This window comes from Ammospiza nelsoni, chromosome 6 (assembly GCF_027579445.1).
Source record: "Ammospiza nelsoni isolate bAmmNel1 chromosome 6, bAmmNel1.pri, whole genome shotgun sequence".
NCBI classification, from domain to species: domain Eukaryota; kingdom Metazoa; phylum Chordata; class Aves; order Passeriformes; family Passerellidae; genus Ammospiza; species Ammospiza nelsoni.
Window position 1 is genome coordinate 7,040,489 of NC_080638.1, and position 24,586 is coordinate 7,065,074.

At 41.2% G+C, this 24,586-nt stretch overlaps 1 protein-coding gene across 6 annotated transcripts in view; it reads left to right on the forward strand.

Moving 5' to 3' along the window:
• MICAL2 (microtubule associated monooxygenase, calponin and LIM domain containing 2) overlaps positions 1–23,713 on the forward strand; it is a 76,006-nt gene extending 52,293 nt beyond the window's left edge. Inside the window, exons 13-27 of one of the 6 annotated variants that reach the window (XM_059473704.1) lie at positions 1,316–1,515; positions 2,398–2,510; positions 5,570–5,641; positions 6,217–6,366; positions 7,480–7,584; positions 8,797–9,015; positions 9,218–9,319; positions 9,917–10,045; positions 15,583–15,681; positions 16,094–16,174; positions 17,526–17,712; positions 18,789–18,877; positions 19,202–19,301; positions 22,156–22,213; positions 23,491–23,713. In XM_059473704.1, the coding sequence (XP_059329687.1) occupies positions 1,316–1,515; positions 2,398–2,510; positions 5,570–5,641; positions 6,217–6,366; positions 7,480–7,584; positions 8,797–9,015; positions 9,218–9,319; positions 9,917–10,045; positions 15,583–15,681; positions 16,094–16,174; positions 17,526–17,712; positions 18,789–18,877; positions 19,202–19,301; positions 22,156–22,196 (1,687 nt within the window). In that variant the 3' untranslated portion in view covers positions 22,197–22,213; positions 23,491–23,713. Of the gene's footprint in view, positions 1–1,315; positions 1,516–2,397; positions 2,511–5,569; positions 5,642–6,216; positions 6,367–7,479; positions 7,585–8,796; positions 9,016–9,217; positions 9,320–9,916; positions 10,046–15,582; positions 15,682–16,093; positions 16,175–17,525; positions 17,713–18,788; positions 18,878–19,201 lie in introns of all 6 variants that reach the window. The other 5 variants (XR_009418591.1, XM_059473703.1, XM_059473701.1 and 2 more) reach the window with 5 other exon arrangements.
• The last annotated feature ends 873 nt before the right edge of the window (positions 23,714–24,586 follow it).

Genomic DNA, 24,586 nt, shown 5'->3' on the forward strand with positions numbered 1-24,586 from the left:
CAGGTGTCAGGAAATAGCAATTGCTGGCACTGCTGGGTGCAGTCGGCGGGGTGACTCTCTCTTCTCACCAGTCTCCAAAATGCAGTGGATGCATTCTCTTGTCTTCCTGCAGAGCCTTAGGAGTCACACATGAATTACTGTTATCCTCCCTTTATTGTGGGTAAATGAAAGGAATGATTGAACTTTTTTATGAGGTGTGATAAATTGGAAAAGAATAGGAGTGGTACCTAGAGTGCTTGTTTGTACAGTTTTGCCAGAGGAAGAGCTGAGATTTTAAGAACAGGAATTTTTTTTTGGCCTTCGGTTGGTTTAAAAGAATTAGAATTCTGAATGTTTTTGGGAGAGTGGATACAGAAAGCAAAGTAATCTTTGCTGACTGTGGAAAACATGTTCTCTACAGTGCTCTCTACAAGGTCGATAAATTTATCTTGAGCTAACAGACCTCCTGCTGTTCAATTAATGTTGTGTTTGGATCTTGTTGGCTTCTTGCATTCAGTGAGCCTGCTGAAGGACTTGGCTGGATGAAAGCTAGGCAGGCAGGAGAGGTGGCTGCCAGTGACAGCTCCTAGCTCCAGAAATGGGCAGTGGGTGGGTGAGAGAAGAGGAGAAATTCTTTGGGAATTCAAAAACTCGCATTCCACTGTGAGGAGAAAGAAACTTCCCTGCCTGGAGCTTTGTAATTTATTTACATGGTTATTTTAATCATGAATTTTGGAAGCTGTTCAAAAGATCAGAGTCTTAGAATAGATCTCATAGAAAATGGATTAGAGAGTGAATAACAGAGTTCCAGATGTGTGATGCACTTATTTAGTGCGCTGCTAAATTAAGTTATGACCTGGGCAGGAGGTCCCTGCTCAAACCGTGTGCGTAACACGTTAAAAAAGGAAAGGTAGTGTCTGTGCATGTGTGTGCACACATAATATGCTACTTCCATAGAATGCTGTCCTAAATGTCTTCCTCCTGGCTTTGATGATTTATAAAACTAATTGAACCTAAGTAATCTCTTGCTAATGGATGAAGTCTGTAGTAGTTCAGCTGTATTTGGAGAAGGAAAAGGTTTGTTAGCACTTCTGAGGAAGAATTGCATCTCTCCAATAAATAAAAGATTTTTTTTTTGTGAGGCCACATCAAGGACATCAGTGAAAAAGCTTTTAAATTCCATTTCTGGCAAAGTCAGTATTTGCAATGAGGGGATTTGTGTGAGGCTCTTGTAGCTTTGGCCCAGTGAGATGCTGGTGCTGCTGTGCCACGGGAGCGCGGTGCGTCCCCGAGTGGAGCAGGAGCGAGCGGTGCCGCTGTCTGTCTGTCCCCGCAGTGACTTCGAGGCGCTGAACGAAGAGGACGCGGTGAGGAACAACCAGCTGGCCTTCGACGTGGCCGAGCGGGAGTTCGGCATCCCCCCGGTGACCACGGGCCAGGAGCTGGGCTCGGCCGGGGAGCCCGACAAGCTCAGCATGGTGCTCTACCTGTCCAAGTTCTACGAGCTGTTCCGCGGCACGCCGCTGCGCGCAGTCGGTGAGCGCCGCGCCCCGAGCGGCTGATGGGCACTGCTCTCCAGCCAACAGGCTTTTCCCGCTGAGGCACAGTGGGAATTTTCCAGAAGAGAAATCCTGTTTCGCCTAAATCAAACTATTTTGATTTAGGCGAAATGTACATCTTTGAATCTGTCGTTTGCAAACATGGCTGTTTAGTCTGACTGCCTGTTCTCGCAAAAACCTATGCTCAGAGAAACAGCTTCAGCTGAAGGACAGAGATAAGGAGGGGGCAGAGAGACAGACCAGGGTCAAAATGAGCCAGGAGTTCTTTCTGATAAAGAAGAATTAGTGGCAGATATCACATGAAATCAGTAAAATGAACTTATTGTGACATTGCATGCATATGTGTTTGAGAGGGAGATAAAAAAGGATCTGGAGTTCCCAGAGGTACGCATGTCATGTTAGGGTGATGATCCCCACATCCAGCACTGTAATAAACATACCAGCTTTACGACTTCCACAAAAGCTGTGGAGTTTGTTTGCTCCCACAAATCACCAGCAGAGCCCTTCAGGCCTGTAAGAGTTACCTCGGGCTTAACACAGGAAATGGGGGAGAATTTGTTTGGAGACCAAGGTTTTGTGGGTCCTTGGTGGTTTCAGGGAGTAGGAGCAGCTGGATAACTGCTGCTTGACATCATGGAGGGCATGTATCAAGTTGTTGGTGTGATTCCTTGGTAGCACATTGATGCTTGTGTTTCTCTCCTCCTTTTTTTAAAAAGCCACCCTACATTGTATGTATTTACTTTTATTTGTCTGTGTTTCTTGTATATAATTGCTACCAGCACTCAACTGGAAAACTTTGGCTTAGAATAATTTAAAAACAAATCTAAGTAAATATCCTAAGCAGTTGTTTTTTCAACAGATGCTGCTGAGAAGCAAAATGGAGAAAATAATGATCCTGATTCACTAAAATCATCAAATTTCATCTTTAATAATTATATAAATTTAACTTTACCAAGAAAACGAGTACCAAAGGTGAGTTGTGAAGCAAGACTTGCCCTGTGAATATTTTTTTTTTCTGAAAAGATGAAAATAACCTTTCAGACTCAGAAATAAGGGGTTTATATATACACTGCTATAATTTTCTGAGCTATTTCTACCTGTAAGAAAGAGTCCTGTAGCTCTGTATTCCTGGAGTTAAATATACAGCCATTTCATTTTATACCAGTTCAAATAATCAGTGCTATGCTAGACTGTTTATTGATTGGGAGGGAGTGCTGCTTGTTGAAAAAAGCAGTGATTTGCACAGTTTGTGGATGCTGTCAGGGTTCTGAAGAGAAGCTTTCCAGCTCCTACAGAGGAAACCTGCAATGGTGACAAACAGTGGGCAGGTTGATCAGCAACTTTGGGATAACAATCTCTTAGTCATGCCCGTGTACTTTTCTCTCTTGGTTACTTATTAATGAAAACTTACTGACAGGCCCTGTTATATCCCTGTATTATAAAAAAAGCCCCATGCCCATGTATGCTGTGATTAAGGACTACAGAGCCTTGAAGCTTTGCCGAGGCCCGAGTTAACACATGTACACATCTACTGCATTTCTCAGTATTTTAATATACTGCTTTTTAAATTTGTTGCTCTCTTGTCTTGTAGAAATGTGATTTCTGTTTTTTTCACCTGAAGAATTACTCCAGAATTTCCAGATACTTCCTACACTGACTTTTGTCTTGAATATTTTCCATCCTGCAAACTCTTTTTCAAAACTTATGGACGATCAATTGTCCAGTAACTTAAAATATCCTTGTTAGGAAATAATTTTTCCTGCCACCCACATATACACAAAACTAAGTGACATGGTTCCCAGATAGCCAAGCTGTGAGAAACCAAACAGGCAGAATAAACTTTGCTTTTTCTTGTGGGTGACTTCTTTAGAAGGAAAACCTTTATCATGACCACAGTGTTGTTTTTCAACGAGTTGTTTGCAGAAGTAAACAGACTTTTAGCAGTGGGGAGAGCTTTCCATTACTGAGCCATAGAGCCTCTGATTAACCTCTTGTCATGAAATAAGCCTTCTGTCATAGCAGGAGCTGGAGTTCTTGGCAGTACATGAAAGCACGAGGTGATTTGCTTTGAAGGGCCCCTCTGGTTTCACACCAGGGGAGCCCATTGGAAATGAGAAGTGGAAGTGTTATTTCCCAAATCAGCTTGGGAAACAAGGCATTGTGTGCGAGGTTTTGCAGCTCTGTCACGGATGGGCTGTGAAACCAAGCAAGGTGGCTTAGGGTTCTTGGAGTAGGACAGACTTGGGAGTGCCATAACCAGCTGAAACTAGCTGAGAGATTAAGCTCCTTGGAAAGCAATTGCTTGAGTTCAGGGTCTGGCTGTGGTTTCAGTTTTAGGGTTCTTTCCCCTGCAGAAAATGGTGCTGAGCATTATCAAGGTGTATATATATCAAATGTTCTGTCCAGGCTTTAGCAGAGCAGAGAGTGTTGCTCTCTGAACTTCCATGGCTTGCAGTTTGTCCTTGGATTGGGCTGGAGGAGGGATCCTTATCTGGGCTGTGAGAGACCAGGAAGCGGGGCCTGGAGCTGGGCTGGCTGTGGCTGTTCTGGCAGCCTGTGCTGGGCTGGGTCATGTTTTCCATTCTCCTCGGAGTGTCAGCCCGGCTGGAGAGGAACTGAGATTTCCTGTGCTCCAGACTAATAAATGAATGGAGGTGTTTACACAATGCAGGGCGCAGCCCTTTTGGAGTCCTGCTCGGCAATTAAATTGCTTTGTCTTTCACTTCTTAGTCAGCGTGTTAATGAGAGTCCTTTCTGCCCCATCTCTGAAAGGCAGCATCTTGCTTTGCTCCACTCACTCAAGCAAAATCTGCTTTTATGTGGCCCAGGCTATTATGCAGAATACATTGTGCTGCTCTGTGTTCACCCTTTCTGGGTGGACTGATGACTGTAGGTAGTGCAAAGCTGGGTTTTACTGAGCCGCTGCTTGAAAGACAACGTAGTAAAGCAAAGTAATTGAAATATTGTCATCTGAATCCTTTGGTGTTTGCCCACAGGTTGTTTGGGATTACTTGTCTTCATTGCATAATGATTTATTACAGTCTATATGTAAAAAGGAAGCCTGCATTCTTTGCTCTTTCTTTATTTCTTTTTAAGGAATTCCTTTTACTCCTTTTATTTGTTTTTTAAGTTGGCTGAGCAGACACGACACTAATTTACAATGTGGGCAAATGCCAATAAGTGGAGTATAGTTTATTGTTCATAAATTATCACCGTATCAAATCATCACGACTGAATGTTATAAGAAGTGATAAAAATTTGCCAGCATTGACTACTTTTCAAGTTTGTGCAGACTGAGTATGAAGTATTACTGATTTGTGTAATCTCTAGTTGAGTAAAATAGTGAAATATGTTCATGGCTCGAGCATAAAATAAGCAATTTGTTTGCTTAAGTGCTGTAATGTTCAGCCATAGTCAGGGAGGTGAACCTTATGAGGGAGACAGACCTTTAATGCAGCCAAAAATGAAAGTATGACTGTGCTATGAATTCATGATCTGCATGCAGACAGATGGTTCAAGAGAGATTTGGGGGTTACAGTCAAAGATTGAGGGGTTTCTGGATTTTGTTACTTCTCTGGAAAACAGTGCAGTCTAGCTGAAAATTCAGAGAATTACTCATGCTGTAAAACCTTTTTCTTCAAGGATGTGTTAATACTTTATGAATTCTAAACTCCTCAGCACTGAAAGAGGGAAAGATAAACACCAAGTTGTGGGGCCTGTTCAGCACAGTGTACAAGCACGTGTTCTCATGCACTGGAGTGCAGTGAGAGCTCCCAGTCAGGGGCTGTGTGATGGCTTTTACTGCCCCAACGCCTGCATGGGGAGCAGTCCTGTGAGCTGGGGGCTCTGACAGGGGGACAGCGAGACCCCCTGATGCTGGCACTGCTCACCGTGTGTGCCTGGCTGAGCACAGCCCAGACTCACCTGCCCGGGGATGGAGCTTCTCCTGGGCTCCTGGGGAGGAGCTGCTGGGGTAAACTTGGGAATTGCTGCAGTAACCCATGGAACTTGTTTTGGCTTTGCCCTTTCAGGCTGAAGGGAAAACAGAAGAGAATGAGACGAACAAGAGGCGTCGGAAAGGCCTCTTTGGTGTCTTTGAGCAGGTTGGTGTTCAGTGGTGCCCACCCGTGTCCACATGGGCACCAGAGCTGGGAAAGCAGTGGGAGCTGGGGGGATGAGGTTTGGCCTTTGGAGCATGGCACAGAAAAATCCTCTCCCTTGAAATCTTGAATTTACTGTGGTGTGCACTAAAGAAGAGCTAAATTAATTTTAATCATTTGGGAGGGAGTAGAGCATTAACTAAATTGCACTAGTTTTTGTTCTGACACAGGAACATTTAAGGTATTGGTTTGTTTTTCCTTTTCCTAATTGTCTATTTAGACAATTTTTTATTTGAAGAGTTTACATTGCAGCTTGGTTTCCAGCCCTTCTCTGATTAGTCACCTTTGTGACTCTGCTTTATGATTAGCAGCACCGATTAATGTTCCCTTTTACTGTACTCTGGGACCCAAGAAAATATTTTTTGGGTGACTTTTGCATGCTAAACATGTCATTTTAATATACTGCAGACTATATTTCCTTTCACCCTTTGCTGAAAAGGATGTTACCTCTTTCCTCCTCTCCCTTCATGAGTGTTGTAGGAAACATAAGAAATACACAGTTTGTTGTTTCCTTGCAGACTTCAGGCTTTCCAAGCCAGGGGACAAACAGTGGGAAAGAACAGAGTGAATGCAGAGAAGGAGTGAACCAGAACAAAGTCAAATCTATGGCAACTCAGCTGCTGGCAAAGTTTGAAGAGAATGCTTCAAATACAGTTCTGAGGAGACAGGTAGGTTAGAGATGAACATGAAAGCATCTCTGAAATTGAGCTGTAGTCCGTTCTTGTGGAGGTAATGCAGATTTCCCAGGAAGACAGGAGTCTCTTAGGTGTTTGGAGTGGATTGTCTTTTTTAATACTTTATGCAAATTAAAAGTATTTCTCTCAATACAAGTCATATAGATTGACTAATGCATCTAACAATAACATATTGCTGTGTTATAGTGTCTAGGAATCTCATGGAGGCCAGCCTGTGGAATTTGTGTTATTTGGAAGTCTAAGGTGGCTGCATACAGTATTGCAGAAGGCCTGTTGTGGCCTGTGTTTTTCAAATAAAGGACACTGCATATCCTGTGGAGTCTGTCTTTATGGAAAACCTAGGAAGTGTTAAAAGGAAACCTAATCTCTTGCAAGATATGTCTGGCTGCCATTTCCATTCCAAAACTAGGCAGAGTGGAATATATTTTGTGCGTTGTACAGCGTTTTCATGGTTTGTTGTTAGTGTGACTAGAGGTATTTTAAAAACAATCCCATGCTGCCAAGGTAGAGGGGAGAAGCTCAAAATCACACTTCAGCCAGAAACAGCTGGAATTAGCAGAGTTTAGATCTGTCATCTGAAAGACCTGAAGGAAGGATGAGCAAAGTGTGGATGTTTTGACAAAGATGGTGACTTTCTTAATTCTTCATCCTTGTATCTGTTTGTTTATTGAAATATTGAGGTCCTCCAGTACTGTAGGCTTTATAGATGTCGAGTGACTTTGTCTATCCTTGAGCCAAAGTTGTTTGCACACTGCCTGGCTACTTGTCAATGCCCTGAGCTTTCAGTGTGTGGTAAGTGGCCAGGGATTTCCTTGGCCATGCTGAAGGGAGTTATTTTGATGATAAACTCTGTTTAAAAGTACTGAATGTGTTCATCTTGAAGTATATCTTTGATGGTAGAAGTTGCTAATAAAATGGGTAGGTGGCAAAAATATGCAAAATGTGTTGTTAAGCTTCATAGTAATGCGTCTTTAAAATAAGCTTTTCTTTCTTTCTGCCTCAGAAATTCTTTGAATCCTATTTACTGTCTTCCTTTTTTTTCTTCTCCTTCATTCTGTCTTTGCAATTTTAAAAATGCTTTACAAGGAGCTAACAGATAGACCAGCCCTGCTCTCCTCTGACCCTCCTGTTAATCCTCGCTTTGCTAAACCTATGGATCCAAGCCTTCTTCCACCTCAACCAAAAAGGCAGGTAGGAAGCTCCTGTGGGTAACAAACACCTGGCAAGCACAGCATTTCTCTCACTGCTGGGAACTCGCTGCTATTGCAGAGCTACATAAGATACAAAGCAATATTTGGATGGAAACTGCAGAGTTCACAGACACGTTTAGCTGAGAATTGTAAAAATGCCAGTAGAAAGTAAAGGCTATTTTACATCTGCTTTGCCAGACAAGAAAACTCTCTGAAAGTATGGAAATACCCTGAAAACATAAGTGTTGATTTCTGTGTTACCGTATCTAGACTCCAAATTGTATGAATGTAATTACACAGCTGCTTTTAACATATGAGAAAACTACAGCAGTACCTGAAAATTTGTGCATATACCCAATGCTTTGGGTTATTGTAATGATAAGGCTAAGAGAGAAACCTGGCAAAAATATCTAAGATAAAGGCTTGAGCATGGAAAAGTTGATATTGGTGCCCAGGTATTTTATTTCTATAAGTAAAACTTGTGGTAAGAATTTCTGCTGAAGGCTCTTTTGCAGCATCACATATATGGGGAAAAATGTAGTCTAAATTTTTCTCTTAGTACTTTGACTGAAAGCAATCTCATCTCAAACAGTATTGATACTCACTTTTCATCAGAGTTTTAAATTGAAGTAAGCATCCTGTAATGGCATTTCAAGGGCAGTCTGTAGTGAAATGAGATCCGTGTTGCATATGGAAATCAGCAGATCAGAACGTATTTTATATGAAAACTCAAATTCAGAGATGCATTCTGAACTCCTCAAAAAATGCCTTAAATCTGAAATACATGATATGCTGATTTAGGTCAGACTAGATCTAGAACTATGACAGGAATGACTGTTGAAATCCTCATAAATATAATTGCAAGCTTAGTTTTAGGCAGATGTGCTGCTAAAATACCCCAACCCAAAACCTTTGCTGTAAACCCTAGAGGAAAATGTTCTTCTGCACTGCTGCTGTCCAAGGTTACTCACAAAAACTCACAAGTATACAGAAGGATGTCAAGGCCTGCACAAGTTGTGTAGGACTGATTTATTTCAGTGCATGTGCACAAGCGCCACAAGTGCAGTAGACAGTGTGCAAAGAGTGATGTGAGAATATTTTATTTCTGGTTATGTGCATGACTGCGCCGTTCTTTTGGAAGCATCCTTAAAAGCTGCATATCTTGCATGGTAGTGCAGAAAGCAGAGTTTTGTTCACTTCAAGTGTTTCCCAGTTTCAGGTGGTAGCTAGGAGTGAGCACGAGGTCAGGGAACCCAAACAGTCTTTAAATGGTTCTGATCATATGGCCAGGAGAGCAAAGACTGTGCACAAAACAGATCCCCAGCCCAGTCTGTCAGAAACCTCTGAAAATCTCGCCTCTGCCTGTTCTGCTGCATTTGTACTTTCTGGAGTGCTTGAGCGTCTTCAGCACCTGGAGGAAAAAATGAAACAGGTGACAAGCAACTTCTTTTCCTTTCTGTCTCTGTGATAATCTGTGTACTGTGGTTTTGCTGGCTTGTTCTCTGTTGACTGTAGGTTGTATTAAGACAATAAGATGTCTTTCTACAAACTTCTGTGTTTTGTTGATGGATGTGGTTTTAACTGAAATCTCTCTCTTTCTTTTCTTGGCTGTCCTTCCCTGGCTGTCACTGCAGAAAAGAGCTCAGACCATAGCAAATAGGGAATTCCATAAAAAGAACATTAAAGAGAAAGCAGCACATCTTGCCTCAATGTTTGGATACATGGAGTTTCCAAAGGTGAATTTTAAGTTTTGCACCTGAAGAACTGCTTATTTGGAAGATGTATAAGAATTCATGAAGGGAAAGAAATTAAAGTAGTTTTGGTTTTAACTTCCTTTCATTCTGTGTGGATCTGAAAAGTAATGTGGGTTCCACTGAAACCAGTAAAAAGTGTTGTTTAAATATTATTGTATAGTTCAATTGAGGTGAAACAATCTGAATCCTAAAGCTAATCAGAGTGCTTTAGCAGGAGAGAAATGTGTTCAAATAAACTGTCTTGTGCTTAAGCACACACTGCTGGCTCACAGTTTCTGATCAGCTGCTGAGAAATGGTACTTGGTGCACTCTGGTTTTTGCTGGATTTCATTATGCTCTCTCCCAGTACTATCTTACCTTACTGCCCACTGTGAATATTTCTATTAAAGAAATAGTACAATAATACCATTTACCATGAAGATGCCATGATGATTTCCACGGGCCCTTACTGTGCAGAGGTAGCAAGAAGAGTAGATCTGTCATTGTTATGTTTCTGGTTTTTTTGATGCATGACTGTGAACTTAACCTGTGTTGATGTCAGTGTCTCTTGGATAACTCTCCTGTTTCTGCTCTACACAGAATAAGCTACCTACTAAAGGCTTACCCCATTCTCAGCCCCCAACTCCCTCTTGCCCTCCACCTCATCATTCAGCTGTTGCTGCTTCATCATCTGTTGGTTCAGCTTCCTCTGCTGTTTCTTCTCAACAGGTACTCTATTAAGAGATTTTTCATGTAAAACCCAGACTTGTGCTCAAGCTGCTTGAGAAATGGCTTGGATGGAAGGTGCAGCCAGCAAACCTGTTGTATGGGTTGTAATTCACATTTAAATCAAGCTTTCCTTTTTTTGCTGTTGTTAGTTCTGCATGTTTGTAAGAGAAATGTTGTCATCAGATATGGCTTAGGTAAAAGCTGAAGAACAAAGCAAATGGTTAACATTTTTTTACTTCAATTCTGAAAATTTTACATCGCTGCTTATTTTAAATGATCTGCTGTAGGATGATACCACAGGCATGCTGAGGAAAGCTTCACATTATAAAGCAAACTGTGTGCTGTGGGGTTGGTTAGTTTTCTTGGGTGGTATTTATGTTTCTTTTCATAAGAATATCCATCTGCTCTGCAGGGGAAAACCTGCACAATGATGGTTATTTTAACCCCATCTTAGACTGGACATGTCTTAGAATTGTACAAGCATTTACCAATACAGACATTTAATTATTGTTTGTTTAATTATTAGTACTTTAAACTTGCTTCTGCATGTGAATAGGTAGAATACATTTCTTTGTAGCCGCAGAACTTCTGGAAACATCCATACTTGGAAAGAAGGAGGTGACACTTGGGTCAGAGATACTCAGTTCTTACTACAGAGGCTGATGCTCATGGGCTGCGTTGCAGTGACTGCCTGGCTCCCAGTCCCCAGGGAAATCCAGGGGACACGGCCCTTCAAGGACACTGCAAGCTCAGCAGGTGCCTTGCTGCAGTAATCCCCTAATTCCCTTCATTCAGCTTCAAAGTAATTCCTTTGCCTGGATTTACCTCTTACTTTTTATGAGCTAAGAGGTGTAGCATGTGATGGGTTTTAAGCTAAGTCATGGTTTCCAAAAGATTGGGAGCTGATGTTCATTTGATTTGGAGGACTATTGTGACTCTGCAAAGAGAATAAAAAAACCCCAAAACTCAAACCCAAGCTATCTGAAAAAACCCTTTAGAATATGAGAAATAGGCTTTTAATCATATGGGAACTCTGTGAGAAATAATTTCATTGGGATTTTAACATCACTTCTTGGAGAACCTTTGTCCCGACCAATCTTTTTTCTGGATATTTTAAAAACTGGATTTTGTTTACAGTGTACTGCCTGCCTTGATTAGTTTGCCTTTGTACTTAAATGGTGTGGCAATAGTTTGTTGTTACTTGGTTTCACTCAGGCTGGGCTTACTTCAGCTGAAAAGTGCTCTCTCTAGAGATACTGGTAGAATGCAGTTCAGCTGAAGCAAGAAAATCGAGTTCTGTCACCAGCACAGTAAATACACGTTCATCTCACTGGGTAAATATTTGGCTGGTTAAGTAGGTCTACATTTACACTTTGGCAGATCTACATGCATGAGCATTTTGATGCCTACATACCCAGTTCCATGTGTTGTACAGGCTGCCAGCCTCTTGTACACTATGCATTTCATAGGTGTAAATGTGGTGCATTTTGTGTGGCATTTTGGAGAATTTTTAAACAGCAGGTCTAGTAATGAGCAGGTGATCTTTGCTCCTCCTTTCAGGGGCACAGGTGGTAATAGAATCTGTCCCTGCCCTTTCACAGTCAAATAGTTGTCCCTGTGTTTTATCCTTACAGATTGCACACTTTTCAGAATGTGAAAATTTTATCCTGCTCTATAAAACACTGACTAAATATGCAGTGCTATATAAATAAAAATTCAACAGTATTTCAGATGCACATAGTGCATTTTCAAGTGCTGTTCAACAGTATGTTTGGACCTCTGCTGTGAATATGCCAGGAACTGCCTATTTCTCCATTATCTTGAGGAGGGGGATTATGGGTCTCAAAATGTGAATTTCTGCTCTCTGTTCTGAGAAGTATCATTAGCTGAGTATAGACTTCAGTATCAGAAAGTGGTTTGGGATTGATAAACCAACAGGAAGATCTGCAGTGTGTTGCTGTCAGTGTTTCTGTTTTTTCCCCGGCAGACAGACAGAAGGTAATAGAAGTGTTTAGAGTTCTGTAAGGCTTCATGATGTATGACCTATAAATATCAGCACCCTCCCATGGTTTTAAATAGCTAGTGCTGTCATTTAAATTTCAGGTGAGTTCTGAGGTTGTTACCAGACATGACAAACCATTGCACCTGTTCAGTTTTGCTTGGAACAGTGTTAGTTATGGGGACACAGTTATTGAAAAGGGTGGCTATGAAATCATACTCTGTAATTACAGAAACTTGTTATTAAGTCTAAGTCCTGCAAGGAGCACTTGAAAAGAAGACTGTGGGACTGTATTGTTTCTTTCAAGACATGCAGTCATTACAACTTAGTAAGAATTACCTTCTGTGTGCAATATGTCAATAGTAATCAAAAGTACCTTCTAGCTTCAATCAACTGTCAAAATTCACGTAGCTAGAATAATGAGTTAGCATATATTACTTTACAGGCTGGGCTTTGGTTATTCCTGTTTTCTGCTCAAGGTTGAATTGACCTTCAGAAAACACTGTTCATCTGAGCTTTGTATGAGTGAGTCCTCACTGTGTGTTGTAAGAACTGGGAAGTTTTTGCAATCAATTTACTCCCTGCAGAGCTTGGACCAACAACTTCCCTTCAGTGACGTGACTCTAATTGCCAGCAGTAAGCAGGGCTGGGGTGTTTCCTACACACAGTAACTTATTACTCAAATGTTGTTTATCTCAGAGGGAAAATACACGTAGCAGCTTGTACACAAAGTAAATAAATCACCCTCAAAGCAAAATAAGACCAGGAAAATCATTAAGGATATGAAAGAACAAAGGGAAAGCATTGTATGCTGTTGGAGGCAGAGAGCATAGTTCCTTTGTTTTATGAGAATGCTACTGAGGCTTACTTGGCTGGCTGTGCAGTTCTGAATAATAACACAGGGAAATACAGAAGGCAGCTTTCTCTTCCCATGGCAATAACCACCCTGGTCAACCTGCTGAAAAGCAGTGTGCCACTGCAGCTCAACAGTCTGAGGAAATCACAAACTCTTGGGATTCTTAAGTGTTTTCTGCTTGTCGCCTGATATTCACCATGTAAGGTAACTCTTTAGGATTCCTGTTCAGCCAGGGCTTTAAAGGTGCCTTAGCTGTGAGCAGGAGCCTGTTCCATACAGACAGTGGCCCCAGCATTACAAAGCTGTGTGTGCCTTCAGTAGAGCAGCAGCCTCAGGGGCACTGAGGACATTCTCTGGTGTCTCTGAGGGTGGCAGGTGCCCTTGGGGCTGCCCTGATGGATCCTCATCCTGCCCTGATGCTTCTGTTTGGTGACTGAGTGGCACTGGAGCAGAACGGAGTAGTTCTATTGGAAGGGAGGTACAGCAAACATCTTGTGCCCTGACCAAGTCAGGGCTGACCAAAAGTTAAAGCATGGTTTTAAGGGCATTGTTGCTAAATTAAAGTGAGATCTCACTTGCTTTTACTTGGAATGTGAATTCACATTTGTTATAGGAACATTTCCTTTTAATAGCATTTTTAAAGTGTGTATAAACATGCTTTTTTTTTTTTGTTTTGACTGCTTTAATGTTGACATAGGTTGTTCCAATGGATGGAGAACAGAAATCAGCCAACCTGAAGAATTTCAAGGTGTAGTTCAGGCTCAAGGATACTTTTCCTGAAATTGAAGCACAACCTTGTTATTTAACTGATTGCTCCAGTATTTATCTAGTTCAAGGAAAACTTTCTGCTTCAACTGACTTTGAACACTTTCTTTTACCTTGGATCTTGTGGACAAGAACTTGTACATTTACATGTACATTACTTGTACATGTACAACATGGCCTGGAAATGGCTCTGGATATTCACAAGTGCAGAATTTGGGGAGGAAATTTTTTTTTGTTCCATGTTCTTAAAAAAAAAATCAAAGGAACATCAAAGGAACATAGTTTTCCTGTAGTAGCAAGTAGCACTTCTTGTAGGGGTTTATAAATTGATGTGCCACTTGGGACAGTGTTGTAGTATGAAATTAGCAGTTCACTTTGCAGTTGTTACCCACAAATTGTCCAGATACTGAATAATATTTTTAAGTCTTTTTATACTAACTAAAACCAAACAGGAAAGAAATTTGTCCCTTAAATAGCCTTTGTAGTCTTAATGTGTATATTTTGTACCTGCCTGGACATCAAGTTAATTATGAGATAACTCTCAAAAGATAAGGGGAGCTGTAAAGGGTTGGACATACTCCCTTGAATTTTTTAATCCCTAATAATTTTTGAAAACACACCCACAATGCATTATAAGTGTTTTTAAACTTGATCAAAAATGCTTTAAAATTGTTTTAAAGTATTCCAAATACCGTTGCATTTATATTTTTTCCTTTCTTCATGGTAACTCTCTGGTACTTTAAAACCTTCAATTAGCAGGACTTGGTGTGGTGGCAGTAGACAAATTATTTCACTGAGAAGAGAGTGACTTCCTTGAGATCTGGGCTCTGTGAGAGGCAAAAGGAGTGTTAGATATGATGTCATGTATCTGTCCTCATGGAAAAAAGCAGTGCCTTGAGTTCAGAAGCAGAGTACCATACCCCTGGCCAGACCAGGATGGCCCTTGCTGTATTTGCTGCCAGGGACACTGTGGGACCTTACATTGACTAGAAAGCTGGAATCCCAATCAATACAGGAAATTTGATTTACAGCAGAAGATATTTCTGTGAATCTGTGAAGCCTTTACTGTCTGTTTTCCAGAAGCAGAGTACCTGCCTGCTTGCTGCCCCTTGCACACTCATGCACAGACCCTTTTCCCCTGTTCCGGTGCCCAGGCAGGGGTTTGGGCAGGGAAGCACACACCATGCAGTCATTGGTCTGTCTACTGAGCTTTTGGAGGCACAGCCTAAGCCACTGCTGCCTTCTTGCAGGCCTGATTGATGCATTTGGTTAAAAACAGCCTAATTTTCATGGCTGCAGCAGTGTGATGAAGCAGATTAAAGGAGAAGTTTCCCTCTCATGAGCGTGGTTTCTCCAGTCTTCCCTGGCATTGCCATGAGTCACTGGGGAGAGGGCAAATGATTGCCCTGTGAGCACCAACAAAACATTTCTGTGTGGGACTTGGTTCATACATTTTCATAGAATGTTCCCTGAAATGTCACAGTTTGGGGAGTGTTAATATGGAGTTCAATCCCACCCTCTGTTCTGAAATGTTATGACCAAGTCCCAGAGAAGTTGAAGTGAACAATAGGGGTTTTTTAAATGTCAGAACGTCCAGCTCAGATAGCCATGCAGTGGCTCCCAGCTCAGCCTTTCATGGACACAGCAGGAAGCCTTGAGGAGAAGCATTTGTTCCCATCAGGATCATCCTCAGGGAAAAGTCTGTGGGCTGCACAGAAGCCTTCTGTGGCCCCACGCTGGTCACGCATGGACATGCTTGTGCTCTGCTGGGCTTCCCCTCTGCTCTTTCTCCTGCCTCCCTGTATCGATGTTTGCATGTGCCCAAATCATTCTTGTCCTTTTTTGTCTTTAAATTCTCTTTCAAGGGTAACTAAAGCTCTTCCTTCTATTCTTCATCTTCCTCCCTTTCCTGGTTAGATGACTGTAGGAAAGGTCTCACGTGCAATTGGAGCTGTGGCTGAAGTTCTTGTAAATCTGTATGTGAATGATCACAGACCCAAGCCACAGCTTGAACTGGTAAGACTAAACCCACAAAGAAACAGTAACTTGACTTTAGAGTAATGTTCCCAGAATGCCATCCTGATTAAGACCCCAGATGTGGAGCACTTGAGGCCTTATGAAAGGTCTAACACTTTATGAAAGAATCAAGTGCACATCAGCACAATGTGCTGATGGAAATGTTGCTCTCCACGTCTTCTATTTCTATTTCTGTTACTGAATTAAAACTTCAGGAGGCTTTTATTAAATGTAATTACTGTAGAAGTAGTAACAGAAGACAGTTATTACTCAGGATGGCTTCTAAAGATAGTTTTGTGCAGTACATGCTTATGCAGTTATTTTTAACACTCAAGTGCTGAATCACTGTGCCTCGTTTTGAAGAGGGCTGTTTCTCAACTCTGACACTCTTCTGTGTTGAATTTGAATTCAGAAGCGGTCTCTGGACAGAGCTGCAGGTTCTTGCCCCATTCCTCACTTTCCATCTGCTGCCTCCACCACTCAGGGCTGTCAGGTACTGGGAAGCCAAGTAAGGTTGTGTTGTTCTGATGACACTTTACTTACCAGCCAGCACTAAACTCAGTTGTTTCAGCTTCACTGTAGCTATCTGATCTATTAACACCATGGTTTTAAAAGCACATCTGTGTGGTTTTCCATTTGCATGGTGGTTTGTTTGGAAAGATTCATGCTCTAAAATGATCCATCAGAGCAAAATGGGTTACTAATGGCAGATCTGATATAGAATTCTCAACTTTTAAGCACAAGACTACGTGACAATGACATTTGTGAGTTCTACTTAACATTAAAATTGTTCCAAGGCTGCCTTTTGCTCACAAATGGAAGATGAGTTGTGTGGACTGTGTGCTACTGTCTGAATGTGCCTTGGACCTTTCCTCCTCCATGCCACATGTGGTAACTCTCCTGTGGCAGCAGGGATAGTGGAAGGGGAGGGAGGTGGTGATGGACGTGGCAGGCACAGCACGCTCACCTGTACCAACTATAATACAGTAATGCAAAGTAACACCCTCATACCTGCCTCTAATAAGAAAAGGGAAGTCCAGTGGCATCTAATCAATTTCTAGTTCACTTTTCTGTACCTTTTGCATGTGTATGTAAGAGGGGATGAAATTTGTGGCAATTAAAGAATGTTCATTACCAGCCTAATTGCAGCAAACTTTCAAAATAGTTTCATGTGGTTAATATGGATTGTATTTTGAATGCATTAAAAATGTTCTGAATGTGTATGGTAGGAAACCAAGTGATTTTTAAAGCTAACCAAGCCCCAGGTTGGGCTGTGGTCTCAGGAGGAGCACGGCTGAGAGGGGAGGGCACGACTGTGGCCATGGGAAGGATGGAGTGTTTGAAGACTGCTTTTCCTCCTGGAACTTAAAGCACAAGCCTGCATTTTCCTCCAGATTGTGTCTGAACTGAGTTCAGGGTGTTTTTTTTGCTTGGCTGCAGATGCAAGTCTGCTGTTTGAGGCTGGTGAGGTGTGTCTTTACCTTCTGAGACAGACACGAGTCCTGGAGCCAGGACGGTGCAGGGTGATGAGGGAGCACTCAGGGATGATGGTGCTCTTGGACCTGAGTAATCAGAATGTTGGTGGACTCCCAGAGGGAAACTGGATGCAAGTCCAGCATCAAAGTCACCCCTTTAAAGTCCTTGTGATGTCTGATTTATTAATTTTTGCATAAACCTACAGAATTGCAATAATGATTAATTAAAAAGCTGACTGATGCGTACTGTAATTTTGCTTGGAGGGTGCTGTACAACTGTTCAAGAAGCTAAAGCAGCTGCCCCTTTCATAAGGATTTATATCTGGGTGTGGAGCCACAGCTTTATGTTCTGTTTTTATCTTTGAACAGGGTTCTCTGCGAAAAGAATTCCCCAAGTCCATCGGGGGCAGTGACATCTGCTATTTCTGCAAGAAACGGGTCTATGTCATGGAGAGGCTGAGTGCAGAGGGCCACTTCTTTCACAGGGAGTGCTTCAAGTGTGAAATCTGTTCTACAACACTCCGCTTAGGAATTTATGCCTTTGATGTTGAAGAAGGTAATGGAGGAGCTATTTTGGGAGTATTTTTAAAATGTCTGAGATTGATGCTCTTGCTGGAACTAAGGAGAAAGGTCTGTCCTGGTAGCACGGTCAGGAGGAGGTCTGCCAAGTGTGCTGTTTGTGTCCCAGCTGATCTTTGAGTCCTTGTACATGCAGTCCTAGTTTTTCAGAAGAGTTGAGTTATAACGGACCTGAGCTGTAAATGAAGAAATCCTCAGTGGAAAATAAGTTGAGTAACCAAAATGCACTTTGTCAAATCACAGGTCAGAGTAAGGGGGGAAAAAAGGGGTGAGGTTTCTCCAATAATGTAAAGTTATTCTTATCTCCATTTAAAGCTGGCCATTAAATAACATGATCTATAAGGACAAGCCATAACAGTGGCAGATTTACATGGATGCAGGTTATTTCTGTTACAGTGTTATGGTCAGGAGTTGAAAGCAGTAGGACTGACCAAGCACAGTGTGATTTATTCCAGGCTCCAGGCTGCTGTAGAACAAGAGGTTCAGATCTTGGGTGCTTCATCCCACCTAAATCCTGGGGGTTTCCTTCGTTTTTCTTTTTTTGTTTTTTTCATTTAAAGTTTGGAACGGAGTTATCAAACTGAATTGAAATTCCCTTGTCCCTTCCAAAGTACTTGAGTAGATCAGAGTATTAACCTGATCTCCCTCTGCAAAAATACTAAAGATTCAAGGTCAAAGTGGTTCTTTTTCTTTTTAAGTGTGGAGATTCTGAAAAGATGTCTTCTGAGCAGATTATTGACCTCTTTTTTTTCCTGCTTGATGTCTTGTGTTGGTTTGTAACTTTGTATTTATGGGATGTTGTTTTTTTGCTGTTTATTAATGTTATACCTGAGAGGTAGATAAATGATCTTGTGTTGCTGAACTAATGTGCAAATCTGTAAAAGAAACCTATTCAGAGCTGTTAGTCAGAATCAGTGCCAGGTTTCCCTTTCCTTTTGCCACCCAACTGTTCATTATCCTGGTTTCATTTTTTTAATAGATGCAACAGTGATTTTTCACTCCATATATGTATAGATAATATATCCTGTAACTGATGATTTTTCCCTCTTGTAGGTAAATTTTACTGTAAACCTCATTTTACACACTGCAAAATCAGTACGAAACACAGAAAGAGAAGGGCAACAATACAGATCCATGGAAAGGTATGGAAAATTTTATTGTCAGTGCAATGCTGAGGCACCTTTATCTGGGGCAAAGTGAAATACATGTGTGTGTGTGGATGTTTTCTACCTCATGTGCAGGAAAATCAGTGCTAAAATACAAACCTCCTCCTTCTGTGAGCTTGGCATATCTAATAATAATCTGGTTCTCAATGGAATTTAGCTTTTCTATGCAAAGTAAAGTTGAACTTCAGAGCAACTGGAAATGAAAATGTATGTAAAGACTTGAAGACAGTAGCAGAAACTGGACTTACATACTTTAGAAACATATTTAACACTTTTTATTTTATTACCGCTTTTCCTAAGGAGGCGATAGACGCGTGGAAGAAAGTGGAAGCCAAACCCACAGAGATCACCACAGAAAGCAGTTTGTCCACTGCTAGCAGTCCAGAGGACAGGTCCCCAGGTATCCTGACTTCCTTCTTAGGGGGCACGCTAAGCTGGCCCCTGCGGGTGACCAGGGATCTGCTTGACATTCCCAGCCGCCTGTCTAACTGGATGCATGGTGTCCTGCACGCTACCCACCTCCATTTCAGGGACAATGCATATAACTATACCTACCTGTACGAACTCCTGAGCCTTGGGGTGCCACTCCTCTGCGCTCTCCTAGAGGTACTCACTCACATGTACCGGGAAGCAGAGCTATCACTTGAAAACATGCTTGAATGGGTGAAAAGATTCTGTAGGGTTTGAATCTTTCCGCGTGTCTTGCTCAGTTGTGCCTTTCAAATTTTCAAAATTAACAGCCTGGCTATTTTCTCGAGGGGAATTTTTGGTTTGGAGGGCTTTGTTTTTGCTCTTCGTGCAATGTGACGCGTGACTTCATTGAATGGTAGATTCCTTCTGATGGAAGCGAGGTACAATTGAAATTTTCAACACAAAATGTACTGTATGTTAGAGCATGAAGGACAGTGTCCAAACACATTTCCAGAACATGGAGTCATATGAAGGATATTTTCTAGATTATTTTCCTCTCTGTTATTTTCTGTGATCAGACTGTTGGAGAAGATGGTACATTTTGAAACCATTTTTCCTCCTATTCTCCCCAGCTTATTTTTTTCTTTTTTCCGTTAGACCATGAAAAAATGTGTGTTCTTTCAGGAATATTTCTGACAAATGGCTGGGATTTGAAACCTGAGTAAAGCACGTAGCTTTTATTTCTTCTTGCTTTCATCTTTGCTCTAGGTTATGAGATTTTTACTTGCGTTAATATGTTTCAAAAAAATAGTGTACATAATTCACATTGCTCCAAGTCAAATGCCTTTTACATTGCTTTACATGTGATGGATACCTTTTGTTGATAGTGGGTACTATCTGTTCTACTAATTTATTTGAAGTTTTTCAATAAATTTGAAGAGCAAATGATAGTTGAGTGAAGACTTGATTGAAATTTTAAGTCAAAGAAACTGGTAGAAAGAAGTAGACTGAACATTCCTCAAGTCAAGGCTTCCTCATTTGGTGGCTGATATGAGGCATATCAATTTATGGAGCACTCCTCTGTAAGTGAAGTCACTCCTGTTGTGCCTCTGTGCAGGCACTGCTCCCAGTCTCTTTTGGAATTTTTTTAAAATGCAGGTTTAGAACAAACATCAAAAGCCAAAAAATGTATTCTTAGGTGATAACTTCTTACTTGGGTAATTAATTGCAACGTGTGCACCTAGTGGCAGAAAGGTGAAATTCTATTATCTGGAGCAGCAGATGAGTAAATTTCTTTCAGATGTCCCTCAGCCTTAATCAGAAGGTCTGCCTTAATCTGTTAAGCAGCAAGGACACAGTGACATCCCAATGCTCATTACTTTCAGCCTAGTTAGCCAGTGAGGTAAGCATGCTCCCTGCCTTTCAAGTACTTCTTTATATTCAGAAGTTTACCAGGAAATAGGTAAATCTAATATGTGTAGCCTAAAATGAAAAGCATCTGTAGCATTTATTTGTAGCCAGAAGAATGTGTCATAAACAATAGGAAATACTGTTGCATTCAGTTAGTACCAAAACTGAGGATCACCTGCCAGTGGTCCCAAATGACAGTGCTGCCTATGGGCTGGCAGGCCTTGGGGTTTGTTGTTTTGTTTTGATTTGATTTGATTTGCTATAATGTGGGAAAAGATGATTTGAATTGTTTTGCCTCTTCGGTATGAAAAGGAAATTTGTCTGCTGTTTAAAATAAATGGCAAACTGGATCTTCCTACTAGATAGTTTGACTTTGTTTAAACTATGAGGATGAGCTTTTCACATTTAAGAGTGGTTATGTATTTTGGGGTAAAAAATGTTATTTTTATGCACAGAACTTGAAAAAGTGCTTGAAGAAAATTATTAGATATAAGGTAGCATTACTTTGACAAAAATTGCCTTTAATGCTCAAACATGTATTCAGCCAAACTTTGCTATGACATTGAGTGGACACAGCACTAATTAGTTACATGGTGGCCATCTGTATATATGTAATGTATCTGTACCTTTCTTACAGTACTTAAAAAACCTGACCTGGAAACACTGTACTCTCTTTAATAATTTTTCTAATGATAGAAACTGTTTCACCCTAAAAAGGAGGCAGTCTGTAGTGTAGTTACTCCTGCAGCACAGCAAACTGCTGGGCAGTCGAGTTTCCAAATTGGGGCTGCCATCAGTTTTGGTTTCAGTTTGTCAATAGGAGAGTCTTTAGGAACACTTCTTCCTAAAGTTTTCTCCTGCTGTTTACTATGGCAGAGAGAGCATAAGGGTAAACGTAGGGAAAATGGTGATTTACAAAAGTTTTTGTAGAAGATGTAGAAGATTTCCAAGAAACTTGGAAATCTCTGGCCAATGAACTTAAACCAAATGAATCTTACTAGTAGAAAGTGTAAAAATAAGATTAAAAACAAATTAAAATATGGTATTGATTTTGTATAGATTTGTATAATGGGGCATAAATCCCTACATTTCCACAGCAGAGTTCAGGAACTTGAGTAATGAAAATGTTTTCCTGAGGAATCTTAATTGCCATGCATATTCCACTGGGATTTTGCAGATGATTCTGTTGGGAGGGTTATTTTATTGGTATTACTCCAATTGCTCAATTTTTTGACTTCTTCATCTTGCTGTTGTGCTAGTAATACTCATACCTGCTTGTCCTCGTTGATAATTAAATGAAAAAAGGCAGTTCCATTTTGGCCAGTTATTCTTTGTACCTATGTAATCTTCCTGATGCTTTCCTACATAACCAAGTGAAGTTCTGTGTTTTCTTCCCTGCTGTCTTCTCTGCCAATCTCCCTCATTGCTTTTAGTCCAATTCAACATTCCGGTGCTGCACCCGCTCACTGGCTGAAGCCTTTCTGCTCTCAGGTGATTTTTTTTCCAGTTCCAAAATTACATGACTAACCCTGTTGTTTGAAAGCATTTCATTGTGTGTTCTTGGTTTGTTTTTTTTTTTAACTGTTGAAGCAATCTGTGTGTCTGGTATATTAATAGAGCTTTGGCATGATTATTTAACCTGTTGCTGAGTTCACAGTTCTAGAAAAAGTAATGTTTTTCTCTCTGTGTCTGTGCATGTGCGCTTCCCTGTGCCTTTAAGGTAAGTTAGGCAGTAGAGGGTTTCTTGAAAGAACTTGTTAAAGCCTTATTTCTTTCAAAGAACTGAAGGAAAGATCTGTAATAAGGTCAGGGTGTGATTGCCCAGCTGATTCTCCGGGTTAACATGAGCACCTGTTTGCACTGAGCTCACACACCCAATGAGCAAGCAGTGTCTGAGCACTTCCCTGCTTTCCTACTGGAAAAGTGTGGTGTAAAAGGTTCTGTAGGCAAAGTAGCCTAAACTATGCAAGTTCTAATCTTCCACCCCAAGTGACATTGTAGACAGGCCTAAAATTGACTGTTATTTTACATATTAACGTATGTCATAAAGGTAATAAGTTAAAAGTGCATGTAGTTCTCAGGCTGAACTACCAACATGCCAGAGTGCTTTGGTTTGGGTGGTTTTATTGCCTGGGCCTTGCCTGGCACTCTGATGATTGGGTTCCTCTTGCTGCTCCCCTCTCCATGACCAACTCCCACCATTGTTTTGTATGAATTTTTTACGTAAGGTTCAGTTTGTATAGGTGACGGTCTAGAAGGGGAAATGAATCCCAGCAAGACCCAAGGGTGACCAGCAAGTACACTGAGGGTCTGGCTGATGTGGTCATAACCCAGCTGTCCCTGCCAAGGACCCCTCTCAAAGGGAAGGAAGGGCCTTTGGGAATTGATCTTAGGAGCAGTTGTAGGAGGGGCCAAACATCCTCTGCCATCTACTCCATTTCACACACCTCAGCCAGGAATGTGGAAGGCAGCAGGGCCAGAGCTCTTATCTTGCTGGTCTGTACATTTGCACGACTCAGCCACTTGTATTTATTTGTGTGGGTATCCTAAAATGACTTGATGGCTCTGAAAGTCCCATGCTGTGCCCTCACAGAATCTCTCAGTGTTTCAAACGTCATTTCCTGCACAAATGGCTGGGATGTGACTCCCAGTGTATTTCAGGGCTGCCGTGTGTTGTTACAAAGCTCAGCATGCTTTAATATGAAGGTAATGACATAAAGGTCTGCCATTTCAAACCCTTCCTATTGCTTTTTTACTCTCTGTTGCAGAGTCTTCCTTGCTCTTCCTGCTCAGTGAGGATTCTGTCCTTCTCTTCCTAAATCTTCTGTCTTCATTTTACTTTATAATCTTAACTGAATATTTTTATTAAATAGTTTTTAACTCTGTATTTAAATTTTCACATGGAAATTCTGTATTTTGCACATGGTGAAAATTGTTTTAGCTTTATTTATGATATCTGCTGTAAACAAAAATAAATGTAGTTCTTTATAAGTCTCCTTGTTTCATCTCTTCCTTTTATAAAGATTTCCTGGGTTCAGAGACTTAGTAGTGACTTCACGCTGGGTTTGCACCTTCCTCTTGTGGTGGATGCTGTGGTGTTACCCTGCTTGTGGCCCGAGCAGAGGCCCCAGAGTTTCCCTGTGGTGGTGTCATTGCATGTGTGTCCCTTGTGATGCACATCAAGGTCCCTAAGGAGTTGGCCAGGGTGACTGGTGCTGGGATTCACCCTTCCTGGGGATGAGGAGCTGGTGTTGGTGGGCATGGGGGCACACACAAACAGCGCTGTCCTCCTCTCTTTGGCCTCTGCTACCTTTCCTTACACTGCTATTTTACATATTAACATATATCATAAAGGTAATTAGTTAATGTGTTTGGGTTTTTTGTTTTGTTCAGGAAAAGCAGGCAATAACCCAGGATAAATCTTTACCTTTGCTACTCGCTCTGGAGTGCTCTTCCCAGTACCTGCTGGACCTCTGGAAGCTGAAGCTGGTGGTGACCCATTGCCTGTTAACAGTTGCCTTGCTTTATTTAATTACTCTTTTAAAATTTTATTTTAATTTTTGTATTTTAAGCTGGTGGTGGAATTCTTTTTAAACAACAGGTTCTCCAAAAGAACTTTCCTAAGTCTTCCTCCCCTTCATTTTCTTTCTTTTGCTTACTCTGCAATTCTTAAGCTATAATCTCTTCCTTTGCATTTCAAGAAAAAAAAAACAACAGAAAACAAACAAATCCCAGAAAGAATAGTCCCAAGAGTTTAATGGAAAGATTGTGTGGTTTTATTTTTCTTAATGAATTAAAACTGAACCTCACTGGGGTTGTTTGAATGACAGAAATTATTTTTTTAAAAATTGTTGCTAAAGACAA